The sequence below is a fragment of the Trichomycterus rosablanca genome, chromosome 17 (assembly GCF_030014385.1).
Source record: "Trichomycterus rosablanca isolate fTriRos1 chromosome 17, fTriRos1.hap1, whole genome shotgun sequence".
Lineage (NCBI taxonomy): Eukaryota > Metazoa > Chordata > Actinopteri > Siluriformes > Trichomycteridae > Trichomycterus > Trichomycterus rosablanca.
Window position 1 is genome coordinate 15096198 of NC_086004.1, and position 13642 is coordinate 15109839.

At 37.9% G+C, this 13642-nt stretch overlaps 1 protein-coding gene across 2 annotated transcripts; it reads right to left on the reverse strand.

Annotated features, from left to right (window-relative positions):
• Positions 1 to 817: 817 nt before the first annotated feature.
• org (oogenesis-related gene) lies at positions 818 to 4451 on the reverse strand. 2 transcript variants are annotated; one of them, XM_063013267.1, is made up of 7 exons: positions 4245 to 4451; positions 3921 to 4001; positions 2862 to 3069; positions 2481 to 2635; positions 1173 to 1283; positions 1013 to 1041; positions 818 to 934 (listed from the first exon to the last, which is right to left on the reverse strand). In XM_063013267.1, the coding sequence occupies exons 1-6, from the start codon at positions 4296 to 4298 to the stop codon at positions 1021 to 1023; spliced, it is 630 nt and encodes a 209-aa protein (XP_062869337.1). In that variant the 5' UTR covers positions 4299 to 4451; the 3' UTR covers positions 818 to 934; positions 1013 to 1020. The 2 variants fall into 2 exon arrangements, with proteins under 2 accessions (XP_062869337.1, XP_062869338.1); XM_063013268.1 differs by having other exon boundaries at positions 999 to 1041.
• Between the last annotated feature and the right edge of the window lie 9191 nt (positions 4452 to 13642).

The following is a 13642-nucleotide window of genomic DNA, read 5'->3' on the forward strand; positions in this document are numbered from 1 at the left end:
TTTGTTTATTAGTTTATTAGGATTTTAACATCATGTTTCACACTCTTTGGTTACATTCATGACAGAAACAGTAGTTACTTGTTACACAAGATTCATCAGTTCACAAGGTTATATCGAACAGTCATGGACAATTTGGTATTTCCAATTCACCTCACTTGCATGTCTTTGGACTGTGGGAAGAAACCAGAGCACCCAGAGGAAACCCACGCAGACCACGCAGGGAGAACATGCAAACTCCACACAGAAAGGACCCGGTCCGCCACACCTTGGGATTGAACCCAGGACCTTCTTGCTGTGAGGCGACAGTGCTACCCACTGAGCCAGTGACACCCAAATTTAAGGAGGATATGCAAAAAAGATGAGTACTTATTTTTTACCTTTTTCTATGCTGAGAAGTTAATTAATCACTGAATCTGTACTTCACATATTCTTCAGATTAATGCCCAGTTATAAATATATCTGCAATAGAGTCTCAACAACAAGTGATTGGAGTCTTAGTCTGACTATGCCTATAAATTAAGACCTGAAATACTGATTCTAAAAGATATAGATAAACCATACTGTAAAGTTAAGCTTACCCCTTTATCCAACATTTCTAACATGGCTTAAACCAAGTAAGCCCTCAGTAAACTGGATCATGCATGCATGAGACTGCAGGGTTGTCAGCCCTAAGGGCTAAAGCTGAGAGGCTACCACAAGGCATTTAACCACCCATAGTCAGTCAGATTTAGAGCAAGCCAAGTACCAGCATAACTACAATATTTACTTACTAGAACACTCTTCCATGCAGTATAAAAACTAACTACCATTTGCTCACTCAAGTTATACACATTTATATAACAGACAAGTTTTATTTTGGAAGAAATTGACAAATATGTTTACATAGAAAATAATAACTGGCATGTTTGGATGCTCCTGGCAAGATACAGCGCTCCTAGAAAAAGGACAAGAGTCAACAAAACTTAACATTTGTTCACAGATATAAAGCAAATACATACCCAATATGCCATACCGGAATCACTACGCCTCAGGGGTAGTGCCCTGCAATTACATAGCAAGAGTCAATTAGTTATCCTGTTCTAGCAATTAAAGGTTGACCATTGTGCTGCATAAAATATTTTCATGAAGCATTAGGTGACCAGTTTGAAAAATTGTTCAAGGTGGTAAACAACCTGTGCAGACTCCAAATCCTTAATCACTACAACTCCTTTTTCCACTTCATTATCACTTTCTGTGTCATTGTGTGTCCGGTACTCCTCGCTATCAGTCTCAACCGCACTGGGCTGCAAAAGCAAACAATTACACACAACCTTACCATAAACCCAACACACCACCTTACCATAAACCCAAAACACCACTTGTGAATCAATGCTAAACATGATCAATGCACAAAATTGCAAAAAGTTGGAACAGCAGGAAAAACATAGATAAAAGCAGCATGCTTTGTAAATCTTTCTGGGCTCATATTAAACAGTATAAAGACAATATGTTTTTTGTGACGGGGGCATGGGCAGCACTCTTGGAACATGTGCCAAATGTACTCTGGAATGGTCTTGCTGTAACAAGCATGGCTATACCTTAGGATGTCAATGTCTAGATTACTACAAAACGCATTATCACATAGGTACTACGCAATTGTAAAGACATGCTTAGGGGTACAAATATCTCCAAACCATGACAGATGGACTAGATTTTAATACACATGTCACAAATACTGTTTCTAACTGTTAGATTCCTTACTTGCACAATTTTTGCAAATTTTGGTAAACCTGTCCTGGAAAACTGCTGTATGACCTTGGCCACCATGCTGTAGCTCAGTTTCAGGGTGTTAGCAATCTTCTTATAGTCTAGGCCATCTTTGTGGAGAGCAACAATTCTATTTCTCACATCCTCAGAGAGTTCTTTGCCATGAGGTGCCATGTTGAATATCCAGTGGCCAGTATGAGAGAATTGTACCCAAAACATTAAATTTAACAGCCCTGCTCCCCATTTACACCTGGGACATTGACACATGACACCAGGGAGGGACAATGACACATTTGGGCACAATTTGGACATGTTCACTGTGGGGTGTACTCATTAATGTTGCCAGCTATTTAGACATTAATGGCTGTGTGTTGAGTTATTTTCAGAAGACAGTAAATCTACACTGCTATACAAGCTATACACTGACTACTCTTAAGTTATATCCAAGTTTCATGTCTATAGTGTTGTCCCATGAAAAGATATAATGAAATATTTGCAGAAATGTGAGGGGTGTACTCACTTTCGTGATACACTGTACCTAGTTAGCTAATTGCCCATTTATCCGTTTTAAAAGGTGCCCAGTCTGCCACTGTCCTGAGTTTTTCTAAAAAAGCTCTTATTTGTGCCATTTTTAAATACTTGTAACATTTTAGTGTCCCAACTTTTTAGACCTTGATTTGTATTTCTATACAAATCAATACAAATCAGTGCAAACAAACAAAAAGTGTGCAAACTTCATAATCGGGATCAGCAGACTGGTCCTCATCAGTCAGTTCCTGGGTAAGAGCCTCCACCCAAGATTGCTGCTCAACCTCTTCATCCTCATCCATATCATCTTGTTTTCTCTTACTGCCCTTTCCACACGGCTTAGTTGGAGAGCAGCGCACCTCTTGCATTAGATCAAGAAGAAAAGAGAAAAGAAAAAAAAAAATAATAAATTAAAAAATTAAAAAAAAATAAAAAATAAATAAAATAAAAAAATCGCCTCAGTACCTTCCATTTTAACCTTCAGAAAGAAAACATTACCAAAAATCCTGGGCAGAATCAAAAACATACACTTATGTCTAGAATTTCTAAGTTGTCATGCATTAAATAACTAGTGTAAAGGGTAATACCTGGGGAAACAGAGCAGCCAATGTTTGTGCACACTGGGTACCCAAGAGCACCTTGCAGGCGACGAGGCAAGATAGCAAGGAACAGACGAGTGGCCCTTCTCAAGCGTTTCCGGCCTGAACGACACGGACGCGCATCAGGGGAAGAGGAAAGGGTCTTTCTGGGAGAGGAAAACCCAAAAAGCCACCCTAAAGTTTGAAAACCTCGCACCTAAATAACAAAAAGTTATATAGATGTCTTGTAATACATAAATTAGAGAAATACACCCTGCACAAGACCTTCATGTTTAAACACACCATTGCAATACATTTGCTTTTCTAATTACACCAGTACCCACAAAGCCCACACATTTTACAGCTACCATTATTAGCTGCTACTACTACTAAATGGAGATAGGAGTTTTTAAGGGCATAATAAAATATCCAAATAAATCAAGTTAGAGAGCTGGATTGTGAGGAGTACTTTATCCACACCAAAATGTACACAGTGTCTATGTACACTTATTTACACTAGCATTTAGTACAGCACTTATACAAGCACTTAGTAATTTATGGATTTCTTTTCATAATTAACTTTAAGGATGTTTCAAAACCTGATTATTTCATGACAATCTGCATCATAAGCCAATTAGGTTTGTTGGATGGGGAAACCTTTATCTAGGAATCTCTCTGGAGGCTAATTTTGTAAGCTATAGACCAGTGAATCAAACTTGCACCCAAGAGACAGACGAAGCCAGGCATAGCTGATGCGAGGCTGGAATGAAAACCTGCAACCACAGTGGCACTTTGTTTACAGAAGACAACAAAGTAGTTTATCTACGTAAAAGCGAACATTTTTACAACTCATGAAATCATGTTAGAGCTGGTCCTATAGCTGTATCCTATAACGTGTCTAGGAATACCTGTTACTTTTTAAATACATGAAGGTCTCATATATAAAGCAATTTGTAATGAAATTGCAGACTTGTGGTGAATACGTGACTTCAAGAAGAAATAAAATCTTTATATATTTTTAATGTACCCATGTTCCTGTAAAGTGAACCCAATGCAAAGTGAACTTACCACGAAACGGACTGGCCAAAACTGTGAAATTCGACAGAAGACTAAAGCAAGCACACCATCTCTCTTCGCCACAGCTTTTTTCTAAAGAAACATAATTAAGTACGTCAGCAAATACATATATACTGTTGTTACCTAGTAAACTACTAATTAAAACTCTAGCTGGACTTCCACTGCAAGAAAAATTATCAAATTTTTAACGAAGATATAAACTACTACGAAACAAATCATGATGGTCATAAAACGCCAGATGTAACTACAACAAACTGCAAAATAATCACGACCGAAACAAAACGCTGTTAACTGTGCAGTGCTTAAACAACTCGCCTGTTGACCCTCATCGCTTCTTGTCTCAATGACGTTGCTGCACTGGGAAGTCATAGTATCACACGTGGATTTACTGATCGTCTACAGAGCCATTTTTGTGGCCTTACATGTACCTTTGTGTTAATACTGCTAAGCCAATCACAATTAGGGCTGCCCACTGCTAATTACCTACATGACTCAGCCAATCATGTTCCTACTGACAAGCAAACACGAAGCCTACCGAAGAATCGAGTCGTTTATAGCAAACAGTTTAAAACATATATTCAGAAGTCAAAACGCTGGGAATACGGTGCCATCTTCTGGTTGTACCATTTAATTGCATGTCATAATGATTTGCGTAATAACATATTTCAATTTAATTTGCATAGCACTTTTTGCAATGTACATTGCAAAGCAACTTTACAGATTCCAGGTCCAAACCCTCTTAATGAGCAAGCAGAGGGCAACAGAGGAAAGTTATTATAAGTAACCTTAAGAGGAACCAGACTCAACAGGGACCAATCCTCCATGATGAAGGATGCAGTCTGTAGTAATTATACTATGTTTGAGTTCTGATGGGGACATACTCTTTAATTCTGGTAGGTTGAACAATAAACACAGCTACAGTAGCAGATGTAATAGTGTGTCTGAATTTATATATGGATGTGGCAAACAATCATGATTAGCATAGTTTTAAGCATAGTTCATATATTAAGAGTTAGTGATTAAGGATTAAAATTTTTTGGGCTAAGACAACAAGGTTGTCCATGTGTTGTCCATGTCAATACTACTGCATAATTATTAAATCTAAGATATGCTCACAGTCGTAAATGGGTTCCATAACATTTCGAGTAATATCCATAGATTCTAAAATAGACTCAAGTGGATTGTGCTATTTTTTCAGTTGATAGTACTACATCAAGGAAATAATCACATTTTTGAAAAAACTCAGAATAAGAACCCTGGGCCAGTAAATAGTAATAAGCTTAAACATATTGTGTTTTTTTTATCTAATGAATATTGATTATCTACACCAGCAACAAGTACTTCAGATGAGTTAGTCATATAAGTTGTTTTTACAATAAGGCATATATCTTTGTCCTTGTGGCTAATCCTCTTTTGTTGTATACACAAGACATAACTGTTTCGGGAAGGGGCTGCTTCATTAAAACCTAAATACTTATTAATACAAGTCCAAGTTTCAGTTAGCTAAATTGTAATCAAATTATGATAGTTATAATTCAGAATTACAGCTTTAGACATGTGATCTAATGTTAAATAGCTCTAACTTAAATTACAATCTTAATAGTTTGGGACCTAAATGATAAAGGCTGCTTCTGATGGTGATCACAGACTGTTGGTGTAGCCTGTGTAGCCAGGCATGTCTCGGCTTTGGATAGTCAATGCCCACAATCTGCCACTAAACTGAAACTTACCAGTTATGCTACAAAAATAAGAGCAGTATACTCGCATGTAGGGTGGACACTGCAAAAGACCTGGCCTTCCCTCAAAAGTGGACCAGTCTTGTTTTTTTGAACAACATTTAGACATCCAACAGTGTAGCGCCAATAACCTTTTGATGGTAATACTGTCCATTGCGTTAGTGGATTCATTAGCCTTCTTGCCAGCTTTGATTTCTGTTTCTGGCTAAAAATCTTCCACACCATGTTTCCATACTTTGATGTTGTCTTTGTAATTCTCCAGGACAAAGGCTTAGAAATCCAGTCTGACCAGAGTAAAGGCCAAAAAAACTTTTAAAATTTGATGAGAACTTTCTCAGTCTCTTCTTTGAGAGACCGAAAGAAGTTCAGCAAGGACCTGGTTCTGCATCTGGCAGCTTCATCAGAATGCCATGTTGACTCTTTTACAGTCCAAAACAGCTTGATCAGGAATGGTCTTTTTGGAGGGGTAGCAGCCAAGAAACCTCTTTTATGATAGGGGAACAGGGTGAAAAGGCTAAGATATACTAAAGCTCACAAAAATTGAAATGAAGATCAATGAAAACGAGTATTATAGAGTGATTAATCCACATTTTTCTTTTTTTGGGTCCAGTCATCGGCAATATGTGAGAAGAAGAGTTGGAGAAACATGAAAGAATGAGATAGCCTTCAGTGAAACACAGTGGAGGGTCTGTACAGGTTTGGGGCTGCATTTATGCCAGTGATGTTGGTGATATTGTCTGAACTGATGAGACCATGAATGCTGAAGCATACAGACAGGTTTTAATTCATCATGCCATGTGGGAGTGGTTTTATTTTTTAGTAATCCCACTCTAATGCAGTGAAATCATATCATATTGAGGGATATGATAAAACACTGACAGTCATGGACTGGCTTCCACACAGTCCAGATATTCAGATCTGAATATTATAGAGGCAGTATGGGATCACCTGGACTGAAAAAAATGAAAGACATTCTAAACCTAAAGAAGAACTCTGGAAAGTGCTGAAATAAACCTGATAAAATATACCAGAAGATTACTTTAGAAAACTTTAAGACAGTCTCCCCAAAAGAGTTCAACTTGTGCTTAGTGCCAAGGGAGGTCACACAAAATACTGATTTTTTTGCCAGTAGAAGCCATATTGTTCTGAAATTTGTGGGTTTTTTATTTTGTGTACACATTTTCTGTATTTTTTTGTTTGTATTTTAATAAAGAGACCCAAAATAAATATGGACAATCATTGAAATTTCACGTAAATGAAAAGCTAGCAAAGATGGACACAATTCCACTGTGTGATGGTCAAGCCCAGAGAACTTGACACCACTTCTGGACATGGTTAACATAAGGCTTTTTTTCCTGCACAGTAAATTTTAAGTGCCATTTGTAAATGTAAATCCATCTTGTAGTGCTTGACAATGGTTTGCCAAAGTAATCACTTGCCCATGTGGTTATATTAGCTATTGACAAAGAACTCTTCTTGATCAGAGATCACAAGTGTTCAGCTTAGGCTCACACCCTTGCTCTTTAGGCACTAAAAATTCAGTAAAAGAAACACTATTCTGCCTGACAATTTCTGGGACACAGTTTTGTACAGGTTTAATTTTATTTATCTACTCATAATTTGATAATAAACACTTAAACAATACAAAAGTATTTACCCCCCCACCAAATACTTACTTCAACATACATCATTACATAACTCACCAAAAGTACTGTATGTAACCCCTACATACTATACCACTACTGAGCCATTCACTCCCATTTGTTTTTTTGAAAGACACACATACACATTCACCTGTCTAAGCAAAAATATTCACAACCCAACAAAAATGTACTTAGACACACACAATCACATATCTGAGCAAAAGTATTAACACCCCTTCCTCGCACATACTGTACATACAGTGGGGTCAAAAAGTATTTAGTCAGCCACTGATTGTGCAGGTTCTCCTACTTAGAAAGATGAGAGAGGTCTGTAATTTTCATCATAGGTACACTTCAACTATGAGAGACAAAATGAGAAAAAAAAATCCAGGAAATCACATTGTAGGATTTTTAAAGAATTTATTTGTAAATTATGGTGGAAAATAAGTATTTGGTCAATAACAAACAAGCAAGATTTCTGGCTCTCACAGACCTGTAACTTATTCTTTAAGAAGCTCTTCTGTCCTCCACTCGTTACCTGTATTAATGGCACCTGTTTGACCTCGTTATCTGTATAAAAGACACCTGTCCACAGCCTCAAACAGTCAGACTCCAAACTCAACCATGGTCAAGACCAAAGAGCTGTCGAAGGACACCAAGAAGAAAATTGTAGACCTGCACCAGGCTGGGAAGAGTGAATCTACAATAGGCAAGCAGGTTGGTGTGAATAAATTAACAATTTAATTTGCATAGCACTTTTTGCAATGTACATTGCAAAGCAACTTTACAGATTCCAGGTCCAAACCCTCTTAATGAGCAAGCAGAGGGCAACAGAGGAAAGTTATTATAAGTAACCTTAAGAGGAACCAGACTCAACAGGGACCAATCCTCCATGATGAAGGATGCAGTCTGTAGTAATTATACTATGTTTGAGTTCTGATGGGGACATACTCTTTAATTCTGGTAGGTTGAACAATAAACACAGCTACAGTAGCAGATGTAATAGTGTGTCTGAATTTATATATGGATGTGGCAAACAATCATGATTAGCATAGTTTTAAGCATAGTTCATATATTAAGAGTTAGTGATTAAGGATTAAAATTTTTTGGGCTAAGACAACAAGGTTGTCCATGTGTTGTCCATGTCAATACTACTGCATAATTATTAAATCTAAGATATGCTCACAGTCGTAAATGGGTTCCATAACATTTCGAGTAATATCCATAGATTCTAAAATAGACTCAAGTGGATTGTGCTATTTTTTCAGTTGATAGTACTACATCAAGGAAATAATCACATTTTTGAAAAAACTCAGAATAAGAACCCTGGGCCAGTAAATAGTAATAAGCTTAAACATATTGTGTTTTTTTTAATCTAATGAATATTGATTATCTACACCAGCAACAAGTACTTCAGATGAGTTAGTCATATAAGTTGTTTTTACAATAAGGCATATATCTTTGTCCTTGTGGCTAATCCTCTTTTGTTGTATACACAAGACATAACTGTTTCGGGAAGGGGCTGCTTCATTAAAACCTAAATACTTATTAATACAAGTCCAAGTTTCAGTTAGCTAAATTGTAATCAAATTATGATAGTTATAATTCAGAATTACAGCTTTAGACATGTGATCTAATGTTAAATAGCTCTAACTTAAATTACAATCTTAATAGTTTGGGACCTAAATGATAAAGGCTGCTTCTGATGGTGATCACAGACTGTTGGTGTAGCCTGTGTAGCCAGGCATGTCTCGGCTTTGGATAGTCAATGCCCACAATCTGCCACTAAACTGAAACTTACCAGTTATGCTACAAAAATAAGAGCAGTATACTCGCATGTAGGGTGGACACTGCAAAAGACCTGGCCTTCCCTCAAAAGTGGACCAGTCTTGTTTTTTTGAACAACATTTAGACATCCAACAGTGTAGCGCCAATAACCTTTTGATGGTAATACTGTCCATTGCGTTAGTGGATTCATTAGCCTTCTTGCCAGCTTTGATTTCTGTTTCTGGCTAAAAATCTTCCACACCATGTTTCCATACTTTGATGTTGTCTTTGTAATTCTCCAGGACAAAGGCTTAGAAATCCAGTCTGACCAGAGTAAAGGCCAAAAAAACTTTTAAAATTTGATGAGAACTTTCTCAGTCTCTTCTTTGAGAGACCGAAAGAAGTTCAGCAAGGACCTGGTTCTGCATCTGGCAGCTTCATCAGAATGCCATGTTGACTCTTTTACAGTCCAAAACAGCTTGATCAGGAATGGTCTTTTTGGAGGGGTAGCAGCCAAGAAACCTCTTTTATGATAGGGGAACAGGGTGAAAAGGCTAAGATATACTAAAGCTCACAAAAATTGAAATGAAGATCAATGAAAACGAGTATTATAGAGTGATTAATCCACATTTTTCTTTTTTTGGGTCCAGTCATCGGCAATATGTGAGAAGAAGAGTTGGAGAAACATGAAAGAATGAGATAGCCTTCAGTGAAACACAGTGGAGGGTCTGTACAGGTTTGGGGCTGCATTTATGCCAGTGATGTTGGTGATATTGTCTGAACTGATGAGACCATGAATGCTGAAGCATACAGACAGGTTTTAATTCATCATGCCATGTGGGAGTGGTTTTATTTTTTAGTAATCCCACTCTAATGCAGTGAAATCATATCATATTGAGGGATATGATAAAACACTGACAGTCATGGACTGGCTTCCACACAGTCCAGATATTCAGATCTGAATATTATAGAGGCAGTATGGGATCACCTGGACTGAAAAAAATGAAAGACATTCTAAACCTAAAGAAGAACTCTGGAAAGTGCTGAAATAAACCTGATAAAATATACCAGAAGATTACTTTAGAAAACTTTAAGACAGTCTCCCCAAAAGAGTTCAACTTGTGCTTAGTGCCAAGGGAGGTCACACAAAATACTGATTTTTTTGCCAGTAGATGCCATATTGTTCTGAAATTTGTGGGTTTTTTATTTTGTGTACACATTTTCTGTATTTTTTTGTTTGTATTTTAATAAAGAGACCCAAAATAAATATGGACAATCATTGAAATTTCACGTAAATGAAAAGCTAGCAAAGATGGACACAATTCCACTGTGTGATGGTCAAGCCCAGAGAACTTGACACCACTTCTGGACATGGTTAACATAAGGCTTTTTTTCCTGCACAGTAAATTTTAAGTGCCATTTGTAAATGTAAATCCATCTTGTAGTGCTTGACAATGGTTTGCCAAAGTAATCACTTGCCCATGTGGTTATATTAGCTATTGACAAAGAACTCTTCTTGATCAGAGATCACAAGTGTTCAGCTTAGGCTCACACCCTTGCTCTTTAGGCACTAAAAATTCAGTAAAAGAAACACTATTCTGCCTGACAATTTCTGGGACACAGTTTTGTACAGGTTTAATTTTATTTATCTACTCATAATTTGATAATAAACACTTAAACAATACAAAAGTATTTACCCCCCCACCAAATACTTACTTCAACATACATCATTACATAACTCACCAAAAGTACTGTATGTAACCCCTACATACTATACCACTACTGAGCCATTCACTCCCATTTGTTTTTTTGAAAGACACACATACACATTCACCTGTCTAAGCAAAAATATTCACAACCCAACAAAAATGTACTTAGACACACACAATCACATATCTGAGCAAAAGTATTAACACCCCTTCCTCGCACATACTGTACATACAGTGGGGTCAAAAAGTATTTAGTCAGCCACTGATTGTGCAGGTTCTCCTACTTAGAAAGATGAGAGAGGTCTGTAATTTTCATCATAGGTACACTTCAACTATGAGAGACAAAATGAGAAAAAAAAATCCAGGAAATCACATTGTAGGATTTTTAAAGAATTTATTTGTAAATTATGGTGGAAAATAAGTATTTGGTCAATAACAAACAAGCAAGATTTCTGGCTCTCACAGACCTGTAACTTATTCTTTAAGAAGCTCTTCTGTCCTCCACTCGTTACCTGTATTAATGGCACCTGTTTGACCTCGTTATCTGTATAAAAGACACCTGTCCACAGCCTCAAACAGTCAGACTCCAAACTCAACCATGGTCAAGACCAAAGAGCTGTCGAAGGACACCAAGAAGAAAATTGTAGACCTGCACCAGGCTGGGAAGAGTGAATCTACAATAGGCAAGCAGGTTGGTGTGAATAAATTAACTGTGGGAGCAATTGTAAGAAAATGGAAGACATACAAGACCATTGATAATCTCCCTTGGGGTCAAGATCTCATCCCGTGGGGTCAAAATGATCATGAGAACGGTGAGAAAAAATCCCAGAACTACACGGAGGGACCTGATGAATGACCATCAGTATACACACTACGCCGAGAGGGACTCAAATCCTGCAGTGCCAGGCGTGTCCCCCTGCTTAAGCCAGTACATGTCCAGGCCCGTCTGATGTTTGCCAGAGAGCATATGGATGATCCAGAAGAGGATTGGGAGAATATCATGTGGTCAGATGAAACCAAAATGGAACTTTTTGGTAAAAACTCAACTCGTCGTGTTTGGAGGAAGAAGAAGAACCCAAGAACACCATACCTACTGTGAAGCATGGGGGTGGAAACATCATGCTTTGGGGCTGTTTTTCTGCAAAGGGGACAGGGCGACTGATCCGTGTTAAGGGAAGAATGAACGGGGCCATGTATCATGAGATTTTAAGCCAAAACCTCCTTCCATCAGTGAGAGCATTGAAGATGGAACGTGGCTGGGTCTTCCAGCATGACAATGATCCCAAACACACCGCTCGGGCAATGAAGGAGTGGCTCCGTAAAAAGCATTTCAAGGTCCTGGAGTGGCCTAGCCAGTCTCCATACCTCAACCCCATAGAAAATTTGTGGAGTCCGTGTTGCCCAGCGACAGCCCCAAAACATCACTGCTCTAGAGGAGATCTGCATGGAGGAATGGGCCAAAATACCAGCTACAGTGTGTGCAAACCTGGTGAAGACTTACAGGAAACGTTTGACCTCTGTCATTGCCAATAAAGGTTATGTTACAAAGTATTGAGTTGAACTTTTGTTATTGACCAAATACTTATTTTCCACCATAATTTACAAATAAATTCTTTAAAAATCCTACAATGTGATTTCCTGGATTTTTTTCCCTCATTTTGTCTCTCATAGTTGAAGTGTACCTATGATGAAAATTACAGACCTCTCTCATCTTTCTAAGTAGGAGAACCTGCACAATCAGTGGCTGACTAAATACTTTTTGGCCCCACTGTACCTCCATGTGAGGGGAGCAATGATTGTCAAAATAAGACACAGACGAGGGAGTGAGGCAGTAAATACATAAACACTGCAAGAATTACTAAAGTTTACAGAGAGAGAGAGAGAATGTGTGTGTTTGCTGAATTTAACACATTTAAAATAGCACATGGTCCATTTTATGTTTAACAAATAATAATAATAATAATTACAATGGCAGAAGTTTACTATAGAGGATGTCTGTCATGCACTGTTGGTGGCGAGCTGATCACAGTGGAGCACAGTGCCCTCTTTCCTGAAGAGGTTTCCCAGACACTATTGTGAGAGATTTCCATTGGGGAACACTGGAGAACTGTGTTAATAAGTGAATTTCTCTGCATGTTTCTTTAGCTGAAGTGTATGAAAGACATCTTTGTCGGTTGATGCTCCTGCTGGTTCTTGGGTTGCAGCGTCTGAAAATGTACAATGTCAAACTTGTAGAACTAAACCTTAAGAGAATCAAGTTGAATCTGTATGGGACAGTAAATGAAAGAAGAGGTTCAGATGTGAAATAACTGGGGCACTGCTTGATTTGTAATAACCTTTGATGACACAGCGGTATCATGTCAGAAAGTAGAAGCCACAGTGATGGAACTTTTAAAATACTGATTGCACCATATGTGAATACATACCAAAACACTCAATACACACTTTAACTGCTTTGCCTAATTAACCAGCTTACAAAACAAAATTCTTGTTTTTAAAAAGCTCATGTTGCAGAAATAGGTGGCACACAGGCTTGGTGGCTAGCAAAAAGAAGGTCCTGTGATAGATTCCCAGGTGGAGCAGTCTGGGTCCTTTCTGAGTGGATTTTGCATATTCCCACAGCCATGCAGCCAGGTTAACTGGAGCTACTAAAAGCCCCCATGTACAGTGTATCACAAAAGTGAGTGCACCCCTCACATTTCTGCAAATATTTTATTATATCTTTTCATTAGACAACACTATAGACATGAAACTTGGATATAACTTCGAGTAGTCAGTGTAAAACTTGTATAGCAGTGTAGATTTACTGTCTTCTGAAAATAACTCAACACACAGCCATTAATGTCTAAATGGCTGGC

Bases quoted from the DNA above. Each gene is read 5' to 3' on its own strand.
- org (XM_063013267.1), bottom strand. From the start codon at position 4,298: ATGACTTCCCAGTGCAGCAACGTCATTGAGACAAGAAGCGATGAGGGT. The intron at 4,002-4,244 runs GCGAGTTGTTTA...ATGTTTCTTTAG, and splicing joins GAAGCGATGAGGGTCAACAG to AAAAAAGCTGTGGCGAAGAG. The intron at 1,042-1,172 runs GTTGTTTACCAC...ATGTAATTGCAG, and splicing joins AGGATTTGGAGTCTGCACAG to GGCACTACCCCTGAGGCGTA.